The sequence below is a fragment of the Equus asinus genome, chromosome 3 (genome assembly GCF_041296235.1).
Source record: "Equus asinus isolate D_3611 breed Donkey chromosome 3, EquAss-T2T_v2, whole genome shotgun sequence".
In the NCBI taxonomy this organism is placed as follows: domain Eukaryota; kingdom Metazoa; phylum Chordata; class Mammalia; order Perissodactyla; family Equidae; genus Equus; species Equus asinus.
The window spans coordinates 158,668,757-158,695,020 of NC_091792.1; the positions used below are offsets into that span (position 1 = coordinate 158,668,757).

The 26,264-nt window shown below is 61.4% G+C and overlaps 1 protein-coding gene across 1 annotated transcript; it reads left to right on the plus strand.

Moving 5' to 3' along the window:
* The first annotated feature begins 1,891 nt into the window (after positions 1–1,891).
* On the plus strand, positions 1,892–26,264 carry CPZ (carboxypeptidase Z). The gene is made up of 11 exons (XM_014855194.3): positions 1,892–2,104; positions 7,615–7,647; positions 9,194–9,568; positions 12,010–12,222; positions 14,386–14,582; positions 15,131–15,292; positions 15,781–15,939; positions 19,855–19,990; positions 21,782–21,921; positions 24,949–25,048; positions 25,768–26,264. Exons 1-11 carry the CDS (start codon positions 2,017–2,019, stop codon positions 26,133–26,135), a joined length of 1,971 nt encoding a protein of 656 aa, XP_014710680.3. The 5' UTR covers positions 1,892–2,016; the 3' UTR covers positions 26,136–26,264.

Below are 26,264 nucleotides of genomic sequence, written 5' to 3' on the forward strand. Positions count from 1 at the left end.
ACCACATCTCTATCCATTCATCCATCCACGGACACTTAGGTTGTGTCCAAGTCTTGGCTATTGTGAATAATGCTGCAATGAACATGGGGGTGCGTGTATTTTTAGAATTAGTTACACTGACCCTTTTTCATCAAATCTAAAATGCCACTGTTTTAAAGCTGTATCATCGTTTTACGTACCACTCAAGAAAGAAAAACAAACCCGAAAAGAGAGCTGTAACAGGAGATGCCTGTGTAAAGCTGGACACCTAAGGGCTGCAGGCTCAGGGGCCGTGAGGACTCAACCTGCCACAGGAGGGGACAATGAGGAGACTCACCCGGGACGAAGAAATGAACTTCTGAGAAGGTGTGCCACCAGCCCGCACTCGGGGACTGTGGGGTCTACACTCACCCCCTGCAGCATGGGCTGGAAACTGCAGAGGGGAAGTCAGAGGCAAGTTCTCCAGGACACTGGCTGGAGCAGGCCCAGGGGCTTCTGGAAGGCCGAGGCTGCAGCCCAGGTGGACAGAGGGCAGCGTGGAGCATCAGACGCCCTGGACTCCGGAGGTGCTTAAATGGGCGCTGAAGCCGATGAGGCGGGGTAAGCGGCTCCTTCTCGGAGCCGGGGGTGGATGGAAGCCATTCCCCTCCGATACGCCGCCGCCGTAGCCGTAGGTACTGTCACTGTCACTCCAGCCTCTGGGTTAAGCAGCTTGTCCAGAGTCTTAGGGCTGAGTGGCATCTGGCTCTCTGCCACCCAGGACAGCTGGTCAAAGAAGCCCAGGAAGGCACAAGGCTCCTACAGATGGGCCAATGGCCTGCAGGGGAGGGACCCGGCCCAGGAGACACTGCTGGGCTGTGGACCCTGGTGTCCGGCTGGCGCTGCCCCCCGGCTCAGGGCAGCAGCACAGCAATGTACGCACTGGCTGGACCGCAGCTGGCGGCTGTGAGGAGTGGCCGTCAGGCAGATGTGTGCACATCTGGATGGCAGAGTCAGTGCCTGTCCAGCTCCAGGGAGGGGGGCTTCAGTGGCATTGGCTGACCCCCAAAGCTATCCTGACCCTTGGAGGAGAGGGGCTCTGGGCAGACAGTGAGCTGAGCGCTCCGGGGTCCACCTTTCCCTCACCTTGAGGCCGAGGATCCTGGGCCTCCTTCTTTCCAGGTCCCTTGGGCCTCCTGCCCGAATGGCTCCAGGTGATGCAGGCACGGGCTCGGGGGAGGGGAGGCGAGGGGCAAGGGGCCCTCCCACTCCCCAGGTGCAGACAGGTTACCGGGGAGGTGGGGGTGTCTTCACCCTGCTCTCCTGGATCCCTCCACATTGCCTTTGCCCTCTCATCTGTGGGGGAGGGGGAAAGGGAAGAGAGACCCTCCCAGTGACCTTTTGTGTCACCACCTGGACCACATACTGTCTATTTAATGGCCTGCCACATTTCACTGACGACCCTTGGTGCCAGGCTCCTTGCTGGGCCCTGCTGGGAGCAAACCAGGCAGGGGCTTCTCCAGGGAGCAGATGGAGACCCCGCTCAGGGCGGGAGTTGCCCAAGGCCAGGAGGAGCCTCCTGCCCTGGCCGAGACTTCCCCACAGAGCCTTCTGGTGCGTCCACATCCCGGGACAGAGCAGGGAGGTGGGGATGCTCCCTCACTCCCCTCGTGGGACCGAGGTCCAGAGCAGGATTACTTGACTGGCTCACAGCCAGCCGGGGTCAGCGCAGGAGCCGGGACCCCTCCTCGGCCCAGCCCTGTGCGGGAATCAGGAGTTTTAGGCAGGATCAGCAGGCGATCTGGCGGTCACCTCTCCAGTCGGCTCAAGTGGGAGTGGAGAAACTGAGCACGGAGGGGGGCGCGCCCTGGGGCGGGGCACTGGGCCGGCGGAAGCGGGCTGCGCGCTGATCTGGCCCGCCCGCCCGCATCCCCGCGCAGTTTCTGGGCTGCGCTGTAACCCGACTCCGCGCTCGCGGGGGGCGGGCGCCGAGCGGCTGCGCCCCGGCCTGAGTGCCACATCACTGCGCCCGCCCGCCCGCCGCGCCGGCCGCCCACCATGCCGCCCCCGCCGCCGCTGCTGCTCCTCGCCGTCCTGGCCGCCGCCGCCGCCCGGCCCGGGTGCGAGTCCGCCTGGGACGCGACCGGTAAGGCCCGACCCCCGTCCTGGGGGGGACCGCGGCGCCCGGGAGGGAACCGGGGAACTTTCCCCTGCGTGACCCACGGCTCCGAGAGAACGGTCCCAAGTGGGCGCCCTGTGACCTTGGACCTCGTGGTCTGCCAAGGATGGGGCACTGGGCTCTCTGAGCGCATGGAGGCTGGGACCCCAGGGCGCAGCGCTCGGTCAGCGTGGGGGCAGTGCAGGGACACTGTGTCAAGCCCAGGGGTCCTTCTCGGGTCAGGGCACAGTGGGCAGGGGCACCTTCCTAGTGGGGACACCCTGCAGGTGGGATCGGAGGGAGCAGGTGTCAGGACTTTGTAGGGTGACAGGCAGTCCAAGGTCCCCGGTCCTTCCAGGCAGGGGGTAGTCTCTGGGCTGCCACACTCTTGACCCCTCCCTCCCAACTGGGTCTGTGGCGTGGACGACAATGTCTCCGGAAGTGGGCGCAGAGGGCCTGGGAGGGGGTGCATCCACTGGGAGAGGAAGTGGTGCCCTGGGGTAGGGAGTGGGTGCTCCTGGAGGGCTCTGGGGTGGGGCTGGGTGAGGGAGACCCAGGGACCTTGGGGGGCGTGCACCTGCCTGTGTGATCTCACTTAAGTATGGGGTGTCAGGGTGTCAGAAGGCCAGGATCCTGGAGTCCTGGGCTCCTGTCCTGGTCACACCTCCTGTCCTGGAGTGGGCCTCAGTTTCCCTTCCTGTTTAAAGGTGGTGAGTCCAGTAGATTGTCCCCAGGGTCCTCAGCAGAAGCAGACAGCTGTGCCCCTGGAGGGCGGGGGTCCCCTTGGGCACAGGGGTCTGGGCGTGCCAGATTCAGAATCTCTCCAGTGCCAGGGTTGGTGGACACCTGAGAACTTGCTGGCGTTGACCAAGTGGATGTGCCAGGAGCAAAATGCCCCTCTCAGCTGTGCCCACGTTGGTCTTCCCCTTTTCTTCTCTCAGCCTGGATTTTCTGTCCCACTCTGGCCCTCCCTCCCACTCTACTCCCCCTTTCTGCAGAAAGGCCCAGGCGGGCAGGGCGTGTGTGCGTGTGTACTCGTGTGTGTGCGTGCACGTGTGTGTGGGTGCGCAGGCAGGATGCAGGTGGCACTTGCGCAGTGTCATGGATGGATCTTCTTTGGTGAGACCCCGGGAAACGTCTAGGATCAGCGGCTTGTCAAGGACACGGCCCCCTCCTCTGGACTCGGGCAAGCGGGCCGCCCTGCCTTCCTCACCTGGAGGGATGGGCAGGGTGGGTCTCTGTGTGTGGCATCAGTGACTGTTTCTAGTGTAAATCCTTCCTCCAGGCCCGTCTTCCCTCCTCACATGTGTGGTCCGTGGAAGCTGAGTGCCTTTCCAGACCACAGACTGGCGTCGGCGAGGCCCGGTAGTTTGAGTCCAGGCTGCTATAGCCAATGACTATATCCATGTCCCCAACTTACATGTCCCAGAGACTCAGAGCAAGCCCGGACCCTTGCGTCCCCTCTGCCTTGTCCCTTGTCTGGCGGAGGACTCCAGGTCTTCATAGGGAACCTGGGGTCTCACGTGACTTTCACGTTCCTAGGGGCCGGGTGGGCCTGGGTTCAAATCCTGAGTCCTCTACTCTGCTGGGTGACCTTGAACAGACGGCCTGACCTCTCTGGCCTCAATCAGGCTTCTCATCTATTAGAGGAGACCCTGGCCAGGAGCAATAACAGATCCTGGTCTTTAAGACGCCAGCCACAGGCCAGTCTCCGTCCCTCAGTCGAAGATGTGCTGACACCTCGTGGTCAAGAGGTGTAATGGTCTCAAGTGGCCCGCTAAAGAGCAGCCTTGGACCAGCGCTGGCCGACAGAGATGCCGGCCGCACAGACCATTTTACATTTCCTAGTAGCCATGCTAAGGAGGTAAGAAGAAACAGGTGGGATTAACTTTAATAAGACATTTTATTTAACTCAATATCTCCAAATTATTGTTTTAGTATTTGTCATCAACCTAAAAATTATGAATGAACTATTTTACATTCTTTTTTTAGTTCCATCAGAAATTTGCTGAGTCTTTCACACCTACAGCCTTTGTCAGTTTGGACTCGCTGCCTTTCAGTAGCCACACGTGGCAGGTGGCTGCCACACTGGCTGGTGTGGCCGGAATAGCCGCTTCCTCTCTTGACTTACCCCCACTCCGGCCCCTGAGCTCCCTGAAGACACACTCTGGGACTTGCCTGTTGTTATGGGTTGAATTGTGTCCCCCAGAGGATGTGTTGAAGTCCCAGCCCCTGGCCCCTGACGGTGACTTGATTGGGAAACAAGACCTCTGTAGACAAAGTCAGATTAAGATGAGGTCGTACTGGCTCGGGGTGGGCCCTGCATCCAGGGACTGGTGTCCTTAGAAGAAGACGGAAATTTGGACACAGACACACCAGAAGGATGTGACAGAGGCAGAAAGTGGGTGACGTGGCCCCAGCCGAGGATTGCTGGGAGCCCGGAAGCTGGGAGAGGCAGGAGGGATCCTCCCCGGATACTGGCACCTTGACTTCCGTCTTCCAGCCTCAGCACTGTGGGAGAGTCAGTGTCTGTTGTGCCGAGAGGTGGCACTTTGTGATGGAGCCCCAGGAAGCGGGTCCACCTGTCTCTCTGTTTTGCTCCTGGTGACCACTCTGGCAGCAGTTGGGGCCCAGTCAGCAGTTGCCACACCCTGGTCCACCATACGGTGCATGGGGGTCTGGGGTGGGGTCACAGTGGCCGTCCCTCCTTCTCCCTGTGCGACCCGGAGCCCCTGTTTGCTGAGTCCTTGCTGGGCCAGCCGCTGCTCCTCGTACCTCACCGGCTCCTCCACCAACAGTGAGCAGAATAGTCTTCTCATCCGTAAATGAGGAGGCGAAGCCACGTGAGACCAGGGGGCATCCGCTTGTCAAATCCACACAAACCCATAAACCCAGGCACTCGTGTGGCATCTGATGGCTTTGGGGGCGTGGATGCGGGATACCTGCCTTGCTCCTGGTTTCTCACTCCAGGGTCAGGGGGAGCTCTGCTCACTGCCTCTCTGCTGAGAGTCTGGACGAGTCCTCAGAATCCCCACTCAGCTCAGTGCACACAGCAGGCGCACGCTGAGAGCATGGTGCGGGGGTGGTGCATGCACACAGAGGGGAGCCGGGCGCATTAGGTGACACCGTCCACCTGATGAGGCCTCGGGCTCCTGAGCTGGCTGTCTTTGTCGGCGTCTGCCTCGGTCCAAGCTCACAGGACTGTGATCGCGAGTCGGCTGAGTGTGAGCTCCGAGTGTGAGCCAGCGCCACACGGTGACCGTTGGACATGGATGCTCACATGGGCTCTGCTTGGATTTGAGCCTCTTCTCTGTTCTCTTTGACATTAGCCAGTTGTCTTTAACGACACAAAGCAGATGACAGCACGGTGTTCCAAGCAGAGTCCCAGGCCAGTTCTCGTTCTTTCCTTTTTTCCTCTCTCGTTCCCCGGAGGGCGGTGGACACAAGACAGGGAGCACTTCTGACTATAAAGGCTTGGGAGTCGTCGACGGTGTGGGGTCAAGTGCTCAGAAGGCCCCCCGCCCGTGTGCTGAAGGGGGCAGTGGCACATGCTGCTTGGGCAGCCGCTGGCTGTCCTCGAGCTCACTCACTGCCAGCCTGTGCCTGTCTCCACGCACACTGTGGGGCATCAGAGGGCACGGGGCCGGGCCCGCTGCCGCCCTCTCTGTGGTGTCAGGGCCGGCTGTCCCGTACACACTTTAGGGAAATGATTCTCCCACTTGTTGCTTTGCCCAAGGGGTGCCAGCCGGTTAGGATGCCTGGAATCCTGGGCTTGTTGTCTCCGGGGAGTCATAAAACAGTGACCGTAGGACACACCTTGTTATTCGCGGGACATCTGCCTGAGCAGGGTCCTGTGCTGGTCACGGAAAAGTGGGTTGTCTCGTAGAACCTTCACATCCTTCCCACTGAGTGACTATAACGAACCCGTGTAGAATGGGGAAACAGAGGCAGAAAAGAGCGACTCCAGGGCTCTCTGCTGTGACGGGCCGGGCTGGACCAAGGGCTGTCTAGCTCCGGCCCTGGGCATCGTGCCTGCCCCTCGCTGTCCCCGTGGGAACACAGTGTTCTCTTACCATGCTGTTTGGACGAGGAGGGAGAGCGATCCGGGGGCAGCCGGCGTCTTCCCCAGGCTGTGTGCACACACCCAGTTGCGCATCATCCAGGCGTTTCTGTGGGTCTCCTTTTGTCACCCATCGTGAGGGTGGAAACATGTTGTCGCTCGAGCATCCGCTGGGGAGAGGGTGCTGTGAACGTCTCTGTCTCACGAGAGCTGTGGGAGCTGGCACACAGGCGCCAGGGCCTGCGGCTGCCCTGTCTGGAGGTTCCTGAGGGAGGAGCCGCCTGGCCAGCCCATCAGGACCAGAGCCCCCTCCTGCGTCTCTTCCCCTGGGGGCTCCCATGTGCTCAGGAAGCTTTTGCGGCCCCACGTCTTCTGGTGAATCCCCATGCATGGCTCCTATCCTCCCAGACTCGTGGCTCAGGCCTGGGTTCCGGATGAGGTTACCGAATAGAACTCTGACCTCTTCCTTCGGGTCCTAACCTTCCTCCTGGGCCCTCCCCGTCTCTCCCTTTTCTTCTTTCCCACTGTTCCTGCTACCCAGCCTGTCCTCCCCTCCTGGGACTCCTGCAGGGCCAGCTGAGCTCTAAATGAGCCGCCGATTCCCATCTCTCAGACCCACTCCTTCCCCTTGGCGCTCACAGAGCACACGGACCTCCTTCTGGTGGGGACTGGACGGGTGGCATTGCTTGAGGGTGCCTTACTGGCTTTCCCAGGGGTTGCACTGTGGGCCCACGTGCCTGGGCCTCGAGGAGGGCCCTGGAAACCCACACTCGCATGGAGAGTTTTGTGGGTTGGTCCCCTTCTCCAGGAAGAGGGTCCCCAAGTCAGGGAACGGGGCACCAGCCTGCAGAGTGTTCTGGAGGGCAGGGGACCATGCCTGCCTGACTCTGGGGGGACTCGGAATAACGTGGGCTCAGAGTCCGTGGTGGGGCAGAGCCCCTGGCACACGCTCCGAGGGCTGCTTGTCAAATATTCAGGAACTTTGTGAGCACTAGTTGCTCAACTGCTGGAAGCTTGAAAGTGGCCACGGTGGAAGTGTTTACACCACGGCCATCGGCCAGCTCTCCAGAGCAGGGCGTTTCATCCTGGCCAGCAGGTTTGCCAGCACACTGGGGGGTGGTCCCAGCCTTTGGGACCCGATAGATTCCGTGGAACCCACCCACTCTCTGGCTGCCTTTCCCTAGGCAGGTCCTGTGACCTCCCTGAGCCCCGGCCTCCCCCCGCGTGAGATGAGGAGGACAGTCACATGGCCGTCAGCGGGTTGCTGGGAGGACCAAATGAGACAGAGCTTGTGGTGGGCAGGCCCGGGGCGGGGTGCCCGCGAGCGCTCAGTAAGTGATGGGCTGCTGTTGGAAAGAGCAGCGCCTGTGGAACACAGTTTAGAGGATGACTGACGGCAGGGGTCTGCGTCTAACAGCACTGTCCTCTCTCTTCCCAGGCGGATGCCACAGGCCCTCAGCTGCAGACAGCGGTACGTGCGTGGACCTCCCGCGCTTCTGTTTTGTGGGAGTGATGCAGACCCTCCGTGCTATCGAAGCATTTTAGAGAGCTGAATGCCTGGTTCCGAAGTGGGATCGATAACATGGCCCATCAACCAAATGCAAACCCCTTCTTAAACAGCTAGAGGTTAGACAAAACGGAAAAGCCAGGCCCTTCCCTCTGTGCAGCAAGGGCTCCCAGCCCTGGCCCTGCCCCCGGGCTCCCGCGGAGACGTTCCTTCCATTCCTCCCCTCGCTGCCCCATGAGGTGTGCTCCAGACGGGCTGCAGTCTGACCCTGGAGTGTGCGCTCGCTCTCTATCCCGTGCCGTCCCTGGCTCTCAGCGCCCTGCGGCACCTGCTGAGTGGGCTGGGCGAGCCCCCTCCCTCTCTGGGCCCTGATGTCGTCCTTCATCAACAAGGAGGGGAACATGGGTTTCACAGGATGGTTTTGAAGATTTTGTGGGTCTGCTGTATCTAAAGGCTCAGAAGCAGACACTTCTTCAAGTCTCTCCTGCCAGATGTGGGCATCTGGTATATTCTAAGGGTAGGGACTAGATTTTTTTTTTAAGCAGGAAAATGTTTTCCGAGTACAAAAGTCAGTGACATATAAAATCTTTGAGTGGAGAAATGCTGAGCAGAAGGAACCCTGTCTTTTCTAAACTTTCACGTGGAGAAGCAGCAGAATCTCGTGACTCATGCCGTGAGAGGCTGCCTGTGCAAGGTCCAGCTGAGGACAGAGGGGACGGGGATGGGAGTGAGCGGGCAGCGGCTGCAGGCACACAGCTCTACAGCAGCAGGGTCTGGAGGGCCGGCCACGTGGCAGACGAGGGCCTCAGGGGATGGGACCATGGGAGCCCAGCCACACCGGGCAGGATGTCCGCTCCTGGGCTGGAAAGATAGCAATAATGATCATGTGTAAAAACACCCAGTGACAGCGAAGACCCTGCCTCCTTCTCTCTGTACTTAAAACATCTTGCGAGGTGCAGAACCGAGGCCTGCCTGGCCAAGCCGCAGCTGTCTTCGCCTGGCCTTCTCGAGGCCCTGAGCTCAGGTTAACCAAATGGGAATCAGCCGCTTTCCCAGAGACACGCGGCCTCCCAGCTGGGTCTATATTTGGGACCTGTTTTCTTGGGGCTGTGTCTTTGGGAGGGTTCACACCTGCTTCTGCCAAACCCAGCCTCCGCTGGCCTCTTCCGTGCACCCTAATGTGGTAAGCCCTCGGCAAGCCTGGCTCTCCTGTGCCCATTTTGCAGATATGGAAGCTGAGGCCCAGAACGGCCAGCCCCGGCTCACTCACTAGTGAGCAGCTGAGCCCAGGCAGAACTCGGAGCCTTCTCTGGTCCTCCCACAGGCCCTGGTTTCCTCCAAGCAGCCCTTGTGCGGGTCCTCTCCCTGCCAGGCTGTGGGTGCCCCACCCCTCTGGGCCCTGGTCCTGGGTGGGTCTGCTTGGGCGGAGCAGGCCCTTAGGAAGTGTCTGACGATAACCACGTGGGCCATCGTGGCGGGGAGTGACCTGGTGACCCCTGCCTGCCCCCAGCCACGTGCGTGGACCTGCAGCTCAGGACCTGCAGTGACGCCGCCTACAACCGGACGGCCTTCCCCACGCTGCTGGAGCACCGGTCCCGGGAGGCGGTGGAGTCCAGCTCCGAATACATCCTGCTGAGCGTGCTGCACCACCTGCTCGAGGGCCAGTGCAACCCCGACCTGCGGCTGCTGGGCTGCGCCGTGCTGGCGCCGCGCTGCGAGGGCGGCCGGGTGCGCAGGCCGTGCCGGCGCGTGTGTGAGGCGCTGCGGGAGGCCTGCCTGCCTGCCTTCGACGCCATTGACATGGCCTGGCCCTACTTCCTCGACTGTGGCCACTACTTCACGTCCGAGGAGGACGGCTGCTACGACCCCCTGGAGGCGCTGCGAGGTAGGGGGCTCTGGGGTCCCGGGGGTCTAACAGGACAGCCGAGTCAGAGTGGGATGGGGCCTCAGCCGAATGCAGGAGGCCTCTAGTGCAGGTGCCCAGCTGGGGATGCACAGCCGTAAGAGCACGGCTGGTCCCCTCCAGAGAACTGCGGTGCACTGGCTGTGCCCCGATCTGCTCTGAGGACGGCATGTCCCCCATTAGGCCGCCCAGCAGAGGCCTACCAGACCCCTCAGAGTGGGGTCCTCAGGCCCCACGGGCTCAGGGGGCAGTGGGAGGGGCTGCAGAGAGACGTGCTGTGGTTTCTCATGTGGACCAGCCGGGGGGCGGGGGGAGGGGGGCGGGACACAGCCCTGCTGGCTGTGAGCCACTCACGTGGAGGTGTGCAAGGCGGTTCTGGAGGCCCTTGGCTGCCGTGCTGCGGGGAGGGGTGGCGAAAGCCCTGCGTGGGGCTGGACCCCCCGCCTCTCCCTGGCTTTCTGCCCCCGAGGCCCTGGTGCACCCCAGGCTGGGCCTTCCAGAGAAAAGAAAAGGCCCTTGTGAGCGCCAACCCTCCAGGGCCCTAGCATCATCCGTGGCAGCCCAGCGAAGAGAGCTCTCTGCTCTGTGCTGTCCCAGACTGTGGCCACTAGTCCCACATGGCCACTGAGGTCTAGGAATGTGGCTAGTGCAACTGAGGGCCCAAGTTGACTTTATTCGACTTTAATGAATTTAAGCTTAAGTGTAAACAGCCGCATGTGGCCCCTGTCTGGGGCCGGGACAGTGCAGAACATCCACTTCCAGCTCCCCACATCCTCTCGTCATGAAGGGGATGGTGAGGGTCACGTGATCTGGGGCCAGGTGCCACACGTGTGCCATCTCACTGAAGCCCCACAGCGACCCTGAACACCCATTATTACCCCATTTTGTAGATGGCCCAGCGGAGGCCGGGGAGGCAAATGGCAGCAGGGCGTCTGTGCCAGCTCCTGCCGGGCAGAGCTGGTGTGAGCCGGCCAAGCTCTGATGGATGGATGGCTCTGTCCATTCACCAAACAGCTCTTGAGCGCCTGCTGCATCCATGGCTCTGTGCTGGGCCACCGAGGATGGCAGGGGAGGACACAGAGGCGCATCTGGGCTGGCCTCAGCGAGCCCTGGGTTCCAGCTCTGCCTCTTGCTAGCTGTGTGCCAGGCTCAGGGCGAATCCTGAGCGGAATCGGGGCTGGGGAAATCCATCTGCCCCGCGGGCTCCTGTGCGGATGCGCGGGGCCGGGGCAGCACTTTGCAGGCAGGCAGGAGCTGTCTGTGTGTGCGGGGGCCCAGAGCGGGGGCACCCAGGGTGCCGGGTGAGGGCAGACAGATGAGCAGAGGAAGGGAGCCAGACCTCTCTGGGCCCAGCCCGCCTGCCCTGGGAAAGCCCGTCAGTCGGTTTAGGAGAGATTATTTTGGGCAACTCCGGCACCAAATTGCCACTTCCATCTGCTTTCTTCCCCCTCAAAAACCATCGTGAGCAGAAACAAAACCACAGGGCCAGTGAGGCCCTTAGGGGAAAGCATTCACTGTTGCCAGCCTGCGGGGGCCTGCATGGCTCAGCGCAGAGGCCCTGGTGGTGGGGGGGCGGTGGGGGGAGCTGGGCCCGGAGTGACCAGGGCCATCCTCAGGCTCGTGCCCCACTGAAAGGGATGGGACAGCCCGCTGGCCTGCAGATTGCCTGAAAAATGGCCGTTCCCGGGACCTGGAAGCCCATCAAGTTCTCCTAAGGAAACTTTTAAAAGTATAGGGAAAAGCTTCCCGCACCCCACTCCCTGCCCCCCCTCCCCCCTCCCCTTCTCCTTCGTCATCCTCCTCCCTCCGCCTTTCTCTCCCTCTCCTCCCCCTCCCTCCTCCCCACCCCCCACCCCCCCCAGGCAGGCTTGCTGCTGTGTTGTAATAACAGCAAACATTTGCAGTCATCGAGCTGGGTGGTAGACTGTAAGGAGCCTTTCAGAGCTGTCGCCTGACTGAGAGGCGAGGCAGCTGTTTCCGTGATGATGCCGAATAAAGGGCCGCGCAGGGCTGTTCCGTGGGTTGAGGATTCTGTAGGTACATCTCCTTCGCGGTCTACTGTTCTGTATTTTATAAAGTTTCCGAAGTAACTGTGCGTTACTTTTACTCATAGTAACGTTAGGCGCTATGTTGCATGCACATCTGTTGGGCGCTAGCATCAGCTGTCGATGTTTAGTGTTATAAAGGGCTTTTTAATTAAACACATAAACACAGATTGGCCGGGAGCCATCTGAGGGGGACGTGCAGGTCCCGACCCCCAAGTTGCTGCGGTGCAGTGGGGGGTGTAGATGTGAGGGCAGTGGGAATGCTCAGGGTCCCAGGCCGGTGTAGCGGGCCAGGCGGGGGCACACGGAACCACCAGCGGTGGGTGGGCAGCTGCAGGTGGAACACTGACCAGGCCCCCTGCCCCATTCTGCCCCCAGGAGGCCTGGATGCCGAGGAGGTGCCCCCCTCGGGGCTGCCGCCCACCTTCATCCGCTTCAGCCACCACTCCTATGCCCAGATGGTGCGTGTGCTGAGGCGCACGGCTGCCCGCTGCGCCCACATAGCCAAGACCTACAGCATCGGGCGCAGCTTCGAAGGCAAGGAGCTGCTGGTCATCGAGTTCTCGGGCCGCCCTGGCCAGCACGAGCTGAGTAAGCCCCTGTCGCTGTCGGGCACCCAGTGAGAGGGCTGGGGGTTTCTGCTTGGCCTTGGGGTGCACAGGCTGGGGTGCAGGATCTTCATCAGAGCCCGCAGTGTTTCAGGGATGGGGTGCAGGCGGCAGCGGGGCAGGGCTCTGCTTGATGCGGTGGGGTGCATGGCCACACCCCACAGGGTGTGTGGAACCACTGTAACAGTGATGTCCCTGGGGGTCTAAGGGAGGCGGGAGGGCAGGGCCCGGCCCGGGGATGTGGCCTGCAGAGTGAGTCAGGGGACGCGAGGAGGGTCTGCTCTGGCTGCGGGCACATCGGTCCTCATGCATCTGTAGCAAGATGTAACTGTGCTCTGTGCCTTTTGTTGTTTCTGCAACCCAGCCCTGGCCCCCTGGCCCCCCGGTAGGTACGTGCTCGCGGCCCGGCCGCTTCACGTTCCCGCTTTAAGCTGCACAGTGAACACAGTGTCGCAGGATCATGTGACTCAAGCACCTTTTCCATGTAAAAAACCCATGTCCCTTTCAACTCGAATCAGGCTCGGTGGCCCTGTTTTGAGATGAGAGCTGCGTGGGAAATGCGGGAGGTTATCAGCCCTCCAGAGCTGTGTCCTTGCCCAGGGTGGGGAGTCAGACTTCTGTGCAGTCAGAGTTCACTGGCCACTGTAACTGCGAGGGGGCCGCTTGGGCCGGGAGCCCGGGGCTGAAAAGGTTATGGCGAAACTGAATTTCAGGGGCAGCCGAGGGGAAGGCAGTGGGCCCTGCGGCCGGGGCTCAGGGTCTGGCCCGAGAATCCGGGATGTTCTAGCAAAGACTCAGACCCCTGGCTGGCAGCCTGTCTCCTGTGTGGTGAGGTGAATGTGACCATGAACCCCCTCCAGGGTGCTGAGAGCGTCTGGGTGCAGGGACCCCGTGCTGGCCTCTGCTGGGGAGTCGATGAGTGAGGGTCCTGGTCCTTCTCAGCTCCTCTGTCTCTATGACCATGTGAGTCAGAGGGGATCAGTCTAGAAGCAGTCCCCATTGGACTCTCGGTCCTTATAAATTACCGAAAAATATACCTCGTCCTGTTTAAGTGGCTCCGGCACCTTTGCTGGGCTGGCCACACTCAGCTCAGTTTTCGCCTTGGGTTTGGGCAGCGTGGACATCATGAGCTCAAAGCCCCATCTCTTGTCAAGGGTCAGAGGTCATCCAGCACCCCCCAGCCTCTAAGGCCCGCTCTGCCTTCCACCCCTCCAGCTTGTGGCATTCTCTGGGTTGAAGGCACGGGCTCTCTCGGTTTCGCATTGGTCTGCAGCTTTGCAATCTGTGGGTGAGGGGTGTCCCCTGTGCAGAGAGACAAGGGAGGTGACCATTGTGGAAAGCACTGGGTCATTTACACCCTCGGAATGTGGGAGGGACATGAGCATTCACTCCCACAGCTGCAAGTCCTTGGACCATGCACAGCCAGGGAGGGAGACACCGTTTTCCAGATGAGCAATGTGAGGCTCAGAGAGGAGAGATGACTTGCCCAAAGTCACAGAGCTAGTAAAGCGGCCAGGCTCCTGATCCACTCCTCTTCCCACAATCCATCCATCCACCCATCCACCCATTCATCCATCCATCCACCCACCCACCCACATACCCATCCATCCATCCACCCATCCATCCATCCATCCGTCCATCCACCCACCCATCCATCCATCCATTCATTCACCCACCCACCCACCCACCCATCCATCTACCCATCCACTCATCAAAATATTCATCATCCACTCATCCAGCCATCCATCCTTTCATCTGTCATCAGTCCTTCCTTCCTTCCATCCATCTTTTCATTCATTCATTCATTCAAGGGCCAGCTGCCTTCCTATCTAAGGACCGGTGTACGACTTAACTTATTATACAAACGTGAAGAGTGGCTATCAATGAAATTCACACAGACCAATGATACCACATGTTATTAATTAATATCCTTGATTCAGTCTGCTAATAATTATGGGTAAATGTAAGAAATGAGCTCAACCAAGTGATGACCTCAATGACGCCTCCTTAGCCACAGAGATACTTGGGCCCAAACAAGGCTGAATAAAGTCCCAGAACCTCCAGCTGCTCTCGCCTTGGGGACCCTCAAGGCTCTGGGGACCTGGGGGCTGTGAGACAACCTCCCAGGTCACTGTGTCTCCCCCAGTGGAGCCCGAGGTGAAGCTCATTGGCAACATCCACGGCAATGAGGTGGCAGGACGGGAGATGCTCATCTACCTGGCCCAGTACCTGTGCTCCGAGTACCTGCTGGGCAACCCCCGCATCCAGCGCCTGCTCAACACCACCCGCCTCCACCTGCTGCCCTCCATGAACCCCGACGGCTACGAGGTGGCTGCCGCCGAGGTGAGGGCCCCGCTGGCCCCCATGGCCGCTGCCCCACCCATCCGTTCACGTTCATTCACTAGCAGTAACTGTGGGTCTGCGTGGGCCCAGCGCTTGGGTGACGAGGATTCAGCAGGCATCAGCGTCGGCGAGGTCCTCCTTGGGGGTGGGGGCTGATGTCGATAATTCTAAGGTGTGTTGAGAAGGCGTCGCACCCTATAGAGGAAGGTGACGAGAGAGGGAGAAAAGAGAGTGTGCCTATGTGCCAGCCAGAGCTCGGGGAGCTCTGCGGGAGGTGGATGTGAGCAGTGCATGACTGTTGGGGGTCCTCAGGCAGGGGGAACAGCCGGTGTGAGGCCCTGAGGTTGGAGGTTCATCAGAGAGTCCAGGTGGGAGGGGCCGGAGAGATGGGAGAGGCCGTCAAGGGCAACTTTTCCAGGGTGCTCCAGGTCGTCAGTAAAGTCAGCGAGAGCTTGGCCTCCAGCCCCTGATAGTCAGCCCGGCCCGGCAGCCCCACTCCAGGAGGACTGGGGTGGGGTGTGCTGACCGGGGCTGGCCTGTGTTTTCAGGGTGCCGGCTACAACGGGTGGACGAGTGGGAGGCAGAATGCACAGAACCTGGACCTGAACCGCAATTTCCCCGACCTGACGTCCGAGTACTACCGCCTGGCCTCGTCCCGCAATGCGCGCAGCGACCACATAGCCATCCCACAGCACTACTGGTGGGGTAAGGTAGGAGCTGCTGCTGTCCGTGCCCACCCCATGGAGGCCTGGCTCCTCCCACGGTTGTGCATCTGAGGGGTCTCTGGTTATTCTGGGACCCTCAGGTGTGGCCCCCCCCAGGGCGGGAAAGCCTGGTGGCTAACAGGCTTGGCGCTCTGAGCCTCAGTTTCCTGCCTGTAAGGTGGGGATAGCTCCTCACTGGGTTGTTGGGATTCAGGGAACACAGAAGCCCCCAAAGCCTGGCAGTTGCTCAGTGACAGCTGCCCAGGAAGGCTGCCTGGAGGGGGTGATGTCCCCATGAGGCAGGAAAGGAAGTTCCAGGCAGGAGGACTGGCATGTGCAAGAGACTGGTGGAGCCTGAGTGGAATCCTGAGGGCCGGGCCAGTGCTGGGCCAGGGCCCTGGGGGGGTGGGCGTGGAGGGCCTGGAGAAGGCTGTGGAAGCCTGTGGGCGTGGCCGGTCCTGCGAATGGCCTCCTCTGTCCTGTGTTCCGGGCAGGTGGCCCCTGAGACGAAGGCGATAATGAAGTGGATGCGGACCACGCCCTTTGTGCTCTCAGCCAGCCTCCACGGGGGCGACCTGGTGGTGTCCTACCCCTTCGACTTCTCCAAACACCCCCAGGAGGAGAAGATGTTTTCTCCCACGCCCGATGAGAAGGTGCGAGGGGGCGCGGTGGCGGGGAGGGTGTCCCATGGATGCAGGGAGGAGGCTGTGTGGGTGGCGCCCTTGGGGCTGGCCCGGTGTCGCTCCTGTTCTGAGCTCAGTGACGTCCAGAGTTGCTGAGCCGTTGGAAGCCTTGCAGGCCCAGCTCCAAACCCCCTCCTCCGGGAAGCCTTCTGGCTGGCTGGAAGCGGCCCTGCCCCCTCTTCCATCAGTGTCGGAGCTCCTGGGCTGTGACTGTGGCCCTATCTGGCGGGTCACCCTGGTGTTTTCTGTCCAAAGGAGGGCAGGTTTCTGGCGATGCCGGCAGAGGGCAGTGCTGCAGCGTGCATGACACCCCCGTGCTCTCTCTGCCTCCCTCCTTCCTGGGGGCCTGGCGGGTTTCAGGGTGGGCTCTGAGGGAGGGAGCCAGGCTGCAGTGGGACTGGAGTAGGGATTCTGGCCCTGGAGTTCGCTTGGGCCCTGAGGAGGCCCTTCCCCTCTCTGGGCCTCAGTTTCCCTCACTGGGCACAGCAGCAGGGCATGAGACGTGTGATGGAGGCAGACCGTCTCCAACCCCACTCTTCTCTTAAGCCGACTTGCTGCCCCCAGCCCCCAGCCCTGACTGCGCCGCTCCCCGAGCCTGTACTGGCCCTCATGCAGGCTGATCTTCTGGGACAGGTGTGGATTTACCCCTTCCCATTTTATGGATGAAAACCTGAGGTGAGGGAGGGGGTGACCTCTGATGGGCCAAGAGCCCTGCAGCTTAACTGCCAGAAACTGCCCCTGGTGACCATCCCCGTCCAGGCCAGCCCCGTCCCCTCCTGGGACGACAGAGCTAGAAGCTCTTGCCTTGACCGGCCTAGGGGCCTTGGAAAGGTCTGAGCTCTCCGCGTGGTCACTCAGCAGGCCTCCTGGAGGACCAGACCCAGGGCGGAGAGCCAGGCCTGCCCTCTGCCACCTCCTCGAACTCTCCACCTGGTATTCAGGGGCAGGGCGGGGAGGGAAGGGCTAGTCCTGACGGTTGAGTGCCCAGAGCCCAGCTCACACACGGCTTGTTCCCCTCCCCGGCCACTCAGAGGTCAGCTCGGCCTCACCTGGCCCCCTCCCTTTGTGTGGCCGGTCCCAGGGCCACCGGAGGGAGCAGGACTGGGCCCTGCACTGAGGGTCCTAGTCTAGGGCGGGAGACAGAGCCAGAAGTGGGCAAGGACAAGAGGCACGGCCAGGGCCAGGGTGGAGGGCTGCCCAGGAGGCCGGGGGCGCACAGGGTGTGTGTGTGCACATGTGTATGTGTGGGCATGTTGTGTGCATGTGTGCATGTGCATGCGTGTGTAAGGGTGAACCCGTAGCCTGGCCCAGGACGTAAGGAGGGCTTCCCCACAGTGGCGGCTGCCGCAGCAGAGCCTAAAGATTGCGATGATTTCCCACAGACCCCGGAAGGGCCTGGGTGGGCAGCGGGAGCCCAGCAGAGCAGGAAACCCGCTCAGCAGGGCCTCCTCAGGAGCTGGGGGCAGCACCGGCTCCACTGGGCCTTTGTTCCTGCACTCAGCCACTCACTCATTCATTCACTCACTCACTCATTCAACCATTCATTCATTCCCTCACTCGTTTATTCCCTCACTCATTCATTCACTAACTCACTCACTCACCCATTCACTCATTCATTGACTCCTGCAACCAGCGCATGCCTAGAGCCTGCAAGAATGCCAGGTTCTGTGCTCAGAGCTCAGCAAGTGCCCCCCAAAGGTGGCTGAGTGGTCTCTGCCATGAGCTTGGCACTGGTTCCCTGTGCTGTTCAGAATGCAGGGCCAACAACTGGTCAAGGTGGGCGCCAGGCTTAGCATCTCTGAATCTCAGAGGCCGATTCGTGAAGATGTCCCCAGGGGGGAAGTTCACCTCAACGAGTCCCACCAGAGTCAGAAAAATGAGAGTCTTCCCCACCAGCCATCAATCATTGGTCGATAATCCTTCGGGCCTGTAGCCAGTGGTGGTCTCTGCGGAAACCAGGGTCCCAGGAGAGGCACTAAGGGGCAGCGGAGCGTGAGGAGGGGCTGGTCAGGGTGTCCCACATCACCCCCAAACTTCCATGGTACCCTGTGGATGAGGGCCAGCCCCTCAGGGAAGCGTTCAAGACCCTCAAGGCCAGGGCCGCTGGCCTCACCCCGGCTGTCCCCCGATACTTGCACCTCCTGCCAGATCCTGCTCCCGAGCTCAGCTCAGGCTCGTCTTGCCCACCACCCTCTGTGGCCCGGCCCACACCCCCGGTGGGAACCGGCTGGGTTCATCCAGGGTCACAGGCAGCAGGAGCTGGGTGGGCTGCTCCTCCTCCGTGGGCTCTGGCCTGTGTTCTGGGGCCCGTGCCAGTCCACGTCTGCCCCTCCTGGCAGCCCGCTACGCCCCACCTTGTTTCGTTTATTGTTGTCTCTGTCTTTCTCTTGCCCACCTTCGCCTGGCCTCTGGGCCGGAGCTCCTCCTGACGTCCTTGTCCTGTGCCCACCCCCCGGGTCAGGGCTGATCCCAGCTGGACCTGCGGCTCGGGCTACCTGGGTTTTGGGACTGATGGTGACTTTCTTTGCTCTCCCGTGGGTGGGCAGTCAGCAGAGGGACTGACTGATTGGTGACAGGAGGGAGGCCCTAGGGCAGAAGGAGAGAGACAGGCAGGGGGCATGGGAGGGGAGCAGACTGGGAGAGAGTCTGGTCCAACCTCTCCCCCAGCCCAGGTCCCGCTCTGCAGACGGGTGGTGAAGGGCCAGGGTGGTGGGAACCCGGGTGGGCTGAGTTCTAGAAACAACCCCGTCAGCATCTGCAGGCACAAGGGCCCCTTTCTTTGGCCCCTGGACTCCTGGCTGAAGATGGTTGATGCTCACCACGGCCACCGGGTGGCAGGGGCCGCTGGCAGGATGGCAGTCCCTCACCTGCTGACCTGGTGACTGATGGACACGCATGGGGTTGTAATTTGGGTGTTTCATTTATGTCTATGGGACCAAATTGAAGCTGCACAGCCTTCCCCCTGAGAAATTGGACTCACCCTTCTCCAAACCCTGGGTCCTGGGCTCTGAGTCACCGTGACTCCTGCCAGGAGAGACACTCGCTCTGGCCTGGGGCAGCTCCCCATTACTCACCCTGCCTGCCCACTCTCCCCCTTTCTTACAGAGGGGTCCTCACCCTGGGACAGACTTCTCCCAGGGCCGGGGGCCTCTCCTCCACCTGAGGCCCGCTTGGGAGCCTCCATGCTGACTGGGTCAGACCCCATGTCCGGCTCTGGCACACACAGAGGCCTGGGACCTGCCTGAGAGGAGATCTGTGGGCCCGGGGTGGGGCGGGGTGTGAGATGGGGGGAGCCCCAGGCTAGGGGAGACCAGTGGGGCAGGGGGGCTACATCACCCCAGGAGCCCCGTGCACTGTGTCCCATGTCCCTCTGCCAACCACAATGGCAGCCGCACCCAGTGGCTATGGCAGCAGGCAGGAGGGCTCCCGCAGGTGCTGGGTGTCCCTGGGGAAAACAGAGTGACGATGATCATACGGGAGACCTGCTGGGGAGATGAAGTCAGCGACCACAAGGCCCACCCCAGCCTCCCGCCTCTCCCCGAGGCCTGTTGTCTGCACAGTGGCAGGAAGTGCTTTTAAATTGCAAAGCCACCTTCCATGCGCCCTGCCAACATCACTGCAGTGCGCAGCCTCCTTGAAAGAAAGCCCACACTCCCCAACCGGGTGTGCAGGGGTTCCACGGTGCACCCATGTGCCCATGACGGGTGCCCTGAGCTCTGGCTGCCCCACCTCGGGGCCTTTGCACATGCTCTGCCCTCTGTGTGGACACGATTCCGCTCTCCTACCCGTGCTGCAGGCCCCTCCGACAGGATGCCTCTTCTCACCCATCGCCCCAGCAGCCTTCTGGTCTTGCTTCTGGGAAACCTCTCTCCGTCTCCTCCACAGATGTTCAAGTTGCTGGCCAGAGCCTACGCTGACGTGCACCCGATGATGATGGACAGGTCGGAGAACAGGTGTGGGGGCAACTTCCTGAAGAGGGGCAGCATCATCAACGGGGCCGACTGGTACAGCTTCACGGGAGGTGCGGCCCTGGGCAGGCTGGGGGTGGGAGGGAAGATGGGCGGGGTGCTGGGGGGGGAGCCGGGCTTGGCGCCTCCTCCAGCAGCTTTTTCTGGCAACTGGATTCTGGACTGTGGGAGAGTAGCAGAGACACATCACGTCCCCCCTCCCCCAGTGGTGGGGATCCTTCTGCTCGGGGGACGGGAAATTCGGGCGTGGGCTGGCTTTAGTCCTAGTTGCTGTCATGATGAAGCTCAGTGTGTGACTGTCCTGGGAGACCTTGCCATTTCTGTGACTTATTTAATGAACGCCTGCATCTCATAATTCCACCTGTGACCAATTCTTTTTGGCCATTTGGGGGTTAAGTAGGGTTGCCGGATGGAGTACAGGACCCCCAGTTGAGTTTTGACTATCAGGGATGTAATGAAGAGTTCCTTAGTGCTGGATAAGTATGTCCCAGATGTTGCATGGGATATACTTATACTGAAACTCCATTTGTTGTTCCTCTACATTCGTCTTAACTGCATGTCCTGCATTTTGTTGGCTAAAGCTGCGTTAGGTGCAGATGCCACACAGAGCAGCACAGGTGCACGTGGCACCCTGTGCATGAGGGGTGCCCACTGGGCTGGGCCTGCACTCGTCTACGCTCTGCCTGCCCCCGTCCACACCAGCACACTTGTTATTTGCGTCCTTTGGCAGACGAGGCGGTTGGGCTCAGACGAGAGACGGGCCTGCTGAGGTCCACACTGGGGATGGCAGGGCTGGGCTCGCACTGCAAGCCTGTCCGCCCCCGCTCCTGCATGGGCAGAGAGGGCGGCCCCTTCGGTTCTGAGGCCAGTCCTCGCCCCTGCCCGGCACTTTCGGTGCTGCCCACGACCGCACGTGGTCCTTTCCAGGGATCACGGCAGCTTCTGCCTCCCAGAACCCAGGCATGTGGGTTCCCTGGCTCCCAAGGGGGGATGGCTTCCACTCCCTGTTACGACCCTGTTATGAGGGTCTGCAAAGGATCCTCAGGCTGGGGCTCAGCCTGGGAGAGGCCGGCAGCCAGGCGCCAGCTGGGTTCCCCTCCCATAGGGACACGGACCCAGGAAAGCATGAGGCCAGTGGTCAGGGCCAGATGGGAGGGGAATGTGGCTGCCCTGGGGACTGTGGATGTTGAGTCAGTAACTGGCTGCTGGGCAGTGGGTGCCACGGCCTGGAGGAGGCCCTGACTTCCGAAGGGCAGGCGCCCCAGCAATTCCCAACACAGGGCTGTCCCCTGAGTGCCTGAGCCCTGCCCTGGAGGATGGTTGTGGCTTCTGCTGGACAAGAAACTCCAAAAACAGATGGGGCAGAGGACAGAGGGCAGAAGAGGGGGCAGCGGTCAGCCCAGCTTGCTCCCAAGCCTGTCTTGGCCGCTAATCGGCTGCTCGTCCAGCCTTGGAGGCTGTGTTCTCCCTGGAGATGGAGGTCACAGGACCTTCCTCCTTAGGCTGTTGTCGGTACTGTCCCAGTAAATGCACAGTATTGGCCCTGGGGATCCAGGCCAGGGAGGGCCAGCAGCTCGGACGCCTGGGGCACATGTGGCTGCCGCGTGCTGCTGGCTCCTTGACTGGAAATCCGCTCCTTCCTCGCCCACTGAGGGGCCGTGTGGGAGGGTGGGTGAGCCCTCGGGCTTGGGGAGCCACCGGGGTTGAGAGTGCAGCTCGGCCCCTGCCCTGCCCGGGCCTCAGTCTGCTCATCTGTGGAGTAGGGACAGTGCCAGCCCTGCCTCCCCGCTGCCCGGCCGCCCGGCCGCGGAGGGGCTGGTGTGGACTCTGGCCCTGTGCTGCAGGCATGTCGGACTTCAACTACCTGCACAGCAACTGCTTTGAGATCACGGTGGAGCTGGGCTGCGTGAAGTTCCCACCCGAGGAGGCCCTCTACACCATCTGGCAGCACAACAAGGAGCCTCTCCTCAACTTCGTGGAGATGGTGAGCTCAGGGCGGCCTCGCTTGGGCCCAGCTGGGGCCTGGCGGTTGGAGGACAGAGTCAGGTCCCCGAGGAGCCCACGCATCCATGCCGTTACACTTCACTTGTCGTTAGTTACCCATCCATTTGAAGACTCACTGGCCACCTCTCCTCCCACGGGCCGGCCCTGGGGGTGCTGTGGACAGCAGGGGGCATATGTGAGCATGCCCAGTATAGCAAGGGTCTCGTGGCCTAAAGGGGCACAACTGAGCCAAGGGATGCAGGAACCAGGGCAGCCTGGGAGGCACCTGACCAAGCTTCAGGGGCTTCCTGGAGGAGGCAGCACCTGGGCTGTGTCTTGAAGGAGTAGGAGGAATCAGGTGATGGGACAGGGAGAGCTCAGGCAGAAGGGGTGGCATGTGAGGGTCCTCGTGGCTGAAGTGAGGACCGTCGCCATGGGAATGGGGTGGCACTGGGCAGGATCGAGGCCCGGAGGTGACGGCTCTGGGCAGCAGGTGTCCGTGTGCTCCAGGCAGGGCCTTGGGCATGTGTGCCCCCAGACTTGGAGGAAGGGCCCAGGCTGGGGGGACCTGCCATTATGGGGCTGGGGTCATCCAGAAACAGGTGGTGGGTGGTGAGTACAGGCGTGGAGAATGTGTCTAAAGTAACCCCTCACTGGACCCAGAGAGCCGCGTGTCCTGGGGGCCTAGTGGCCCACGCCCAAGTCCCGCCGCCTCTCCCAGCCCCGCCCCGCACGCGGGCTCCTCAGCGTGGCTCACCGCCGAGGGATGCCGTGGGGCTCTGAGTGAGGTGCCACGCGTGAAAGGAGCACAGAGTTGAAACGAAGCAGTGGTTTTAGATAAGCCTGTGCTGTTTATTTCTGAGCGTTTTCAAGAATTGCTCAAATTGACCATTGGCTCAACATCCCGGGGAAAAGCAGGCCCTAAGAGAGAAACAGGATCCTCCAAAGGAGACAGCGAGGGGGTTGTAAATGCACAGCACTTTACAGCTGGTACCCCTGCACATGGCATCGAATCCTGACACCAGTCGTGGGTGGTAGACAGGCTGCCCTGGAGGCCCTGGGTGCCGGGGAGGAAAGCGCTGGTCTGGGGTCGCTTGGGCCCTCCGCAGGTTCCCATTCTCGGCTCTCGGTGGCCATGAGTCAGCCAGAGGAGGAGGCAGAGGTCAGAGCATGACAGGGCCTGTCCAGTGTCACCCAGCGACTGCTCAGAGCTCGAAATCAGGTCTGGCTGCCCCTAGACCTCAGTTCTGTCCGTGAGCCCCCTCCTTTCTAGAAAGATCGGGAAGCTTCCTCCTGGCAAGAGCCAAGTGGAGCCTCCTGGCCCCGCCGCTGCAGCAGCAACAGGATCGTAGCCGGCCTCGTGAGCCTTGTGCGACTTTCTTGTTTACGGCCGGGCTGGTGACCTCTCGGCGCGCGGGCGGGCCATCCTCCACTAATGGCTCCCGGCCAGGCCTCCTGCTCATTTCGTTTTACGGCTGTCTGGTGAAAATGAGTTTTAAGGAGCCGTAAGTGGAGCTGGGATCGCTCCGTGGATATTGCATGTGAAGTCTCGGGATGGAAAGATTTAATAGCGAGTGTGGTACTGCGGAAGGCCGGGCAGCACGCGGCCGCGCATGGCCGGCCCCTGAGGACGACCCCCCGGAAAGCCGAGCCCAGCCTTCTGATAAGGATCGGGTCTGTCGTGGCCCATTGAGGCCTTTCCACAGCGATCCTGACCAGGCCTTGGGTGGGTGTCTGCATCTCCCCGGTCGGGAGGGGAGGGGATGCGGGAAAGCTCCACGTCCCTGGTTCTGCATGAAGACGACTCCTCAGCCCCAGAGCGAGGGCAGAACAAGGTCTAGCTGGTGCCAGCTGACACTAAATGAAGCCCTACTATGTGTCTGGCCTCTGCTATCAAGTTGGGGGGACATCACAGTGAGGTCAGGACTGTGGGACCCTAGGGGAGGCCCCTGATGTGGCCGGTCATCAAAGAGGGCTTCCTGGAGGAAGAGGAGTGTGAGCTGTGTCTGGAAGGGGGAGAGGCATTGGCCAGGTGAGAGAGCTGGCTAGGTGTTCTGAGCACAGGAAGGGGCAGGACGGAGGCTCAGAGGCCTGGGGCGGCACTGGAGCTGTGGGGGGCAGCCTCAGGCAGGGAACAACCTCACTGACCTGTTTCCCCTCCCACCCAGTCATCTCGGCCTTGTTTGATGGTACCTGTGGATCGGGACAGAGCAGGGTGCTCTGGCTTGTTGGCTGTCAATCGTTTTAGGAGAAGCGAGAGCAGGACCAGGCAGCTCCAGGAGCTGATTTCCTTGCGGGAAGTGCAGTTGCCGAGTCTGAGCGCTGGGTCTTCGGGGTGCCTGCTCGGAAGCCGGGCTGGGCTCAGCACCTGTCCGTGGGGTGCTGGGGCCGGTCCTCCCCTGAACCTGTCACTGCGCCTTGCGTGTGTCAGTTTTTACCCTTCAGCGACGCCCACGGCAGGCCCTCTGCCCTGGCTTCCTGACGGGGTGACAGTGCTGAGGTGCAGGTAGCTGGCCCAGGTCAGAGAGCAGGTTGGTGGCCTGCCCGGGACTGGCACCAGGGACCAAACGCTCGAGGCTATGTCCTCCTGGTGCCCCACGCTGCCCTCGGGACCTTGGCTCAGGGAGAGCCCGTCTGGCATGGGCTACGGTCATGGAGGGAGGGGGCTCGGCGTGCTGGGAGGTAAGCGTAAAGGGTTTCCGGGCTCAGCACTCAGCCTAGGAGACGTCGTCAGCCAGACCCTCGAGCAGGGCTGTGGGTCAGTCACAGACCCAGGGGAGGTTGATGGCCAGAGGGACCCCAGAGGTGGCCTGGCCGGTCACCCTCATTTCACAGATGAGGAAACCGAGGCCCAGAGAGGGGAGTGACTTACCTGAGACATCAAGGCATGGTGCAGAGCTGGGCTCAGCAGGGCGGTGTCCCAGAGCCCCCGGGCTCCCAGTGGAGATGGGCGGGACTGGCAGGGGCGGCCATCCCACTCTCTGGAGAGCACGCCCCATGTCCGCGCCCTCATCCTTGGTCTCTTCAGGTGCACCGGGGCATCAAGGGTGTGGTGATGGACAAATTTGGCAAGCCGATCAAAAACGCCCGCATCGTAGTCAAGGGCATCCGCCACGACATCACCACAGGTGAGCGCCATCCTGGGCCTGCGTCGCGGTGGCGGGCTCCTGCGAGAGCTCACGGCGCGCCCCGCGCTCTGAGAGGTGGCTCCGTGGGTCCTCGGCCGCCTGGTCGATGGGGGAGGGGGACCTGGGGTCGACGTCCATCTGCCTTAGGCCGTGGCTCCTGCAGCTTCGGGCACAGGGCAGAGCAAGGTCAGGTCCTGGGGCCCGAGACAGTCGACGCATATTCTGTGCCCCTTAAGAAGTAACTGTCCAGGAAGCCCCACCTTCTGTAGGATGGTGGGATGGAGCCACCTCCAGTCACAAGCCCGTTTGTTTGTTTCCCAGAGTTTCTATCCCACCGATAGGCTGGTGTGTCCAGCCCTGTGTGGGCTCTGGGTGCCCTCAGGCCAAATAGAAAACTATGACATGTTGTGACCTGAGTTACCCGGTGGAGACGTGGTCCGGAGGAGGGAGGGGTTGCTAACTGTGGGCTGGGTGTGGGGAGGGGATGGTCTGTGAAGGCTTCAGAGAGGAGATGGGGCCTCGGCAGGGCTTTCAGGGATGAAGAGGAGTTTGATGGGGGGAGGAGGTGGGAAGGATGTCACAGGCCAGTGCAGAGGCAAGTGGAAATTTGTGGTCCGTCTGCCCTCCAAGCTGGCACCCGCTCTGACACCGTTACCCATCGTCTCAAGGCTGAGTCTGAGCCCGGGTCTGAGAATCATTTTTATTCTATTTGTCCACAGCCCCAGATGGCGACTACTGGAGACTGCTGCCCCCAGGGTCCCACATCGTCATTGCTCAAGCCCCCGGCTACTCCAAGGTCATCAAGAAAGTCACCATTCCCGCCCGGTTGAAGAAGGCCGGCCGCGTGGACTTCATCCTCCAGCCTTTGGGGACCGGACCCAAGACATCCCTTCTCGGGCCCCGGAGAAGCGGCCCCGGGCTCCGAGGCCCAGCGGGAGGTGCCGGCCCACACAGGGAGCCTGAGGATCCCGGCCAGGAGCCCCTTGGGGCCCGGAGACAGCCCACAGCCGGCGGGAGCAAGCCGTGGTGGTGGTCCTACTTCACGTCGCTGAGCCAGCACAAGCCACGCTGGCTGCTCAAATACTAGGCGCTCCTGCCCACACCCGCCCGCGTGCAGAGGCCCAGCCCCACTCAGCCAGGGCTCCTAGCTCTTGATCTCGGCTTCCACAGACATGCCGCAAAGCCGTTTCCGTTTGATTAAAGTGTTTTTATTCGT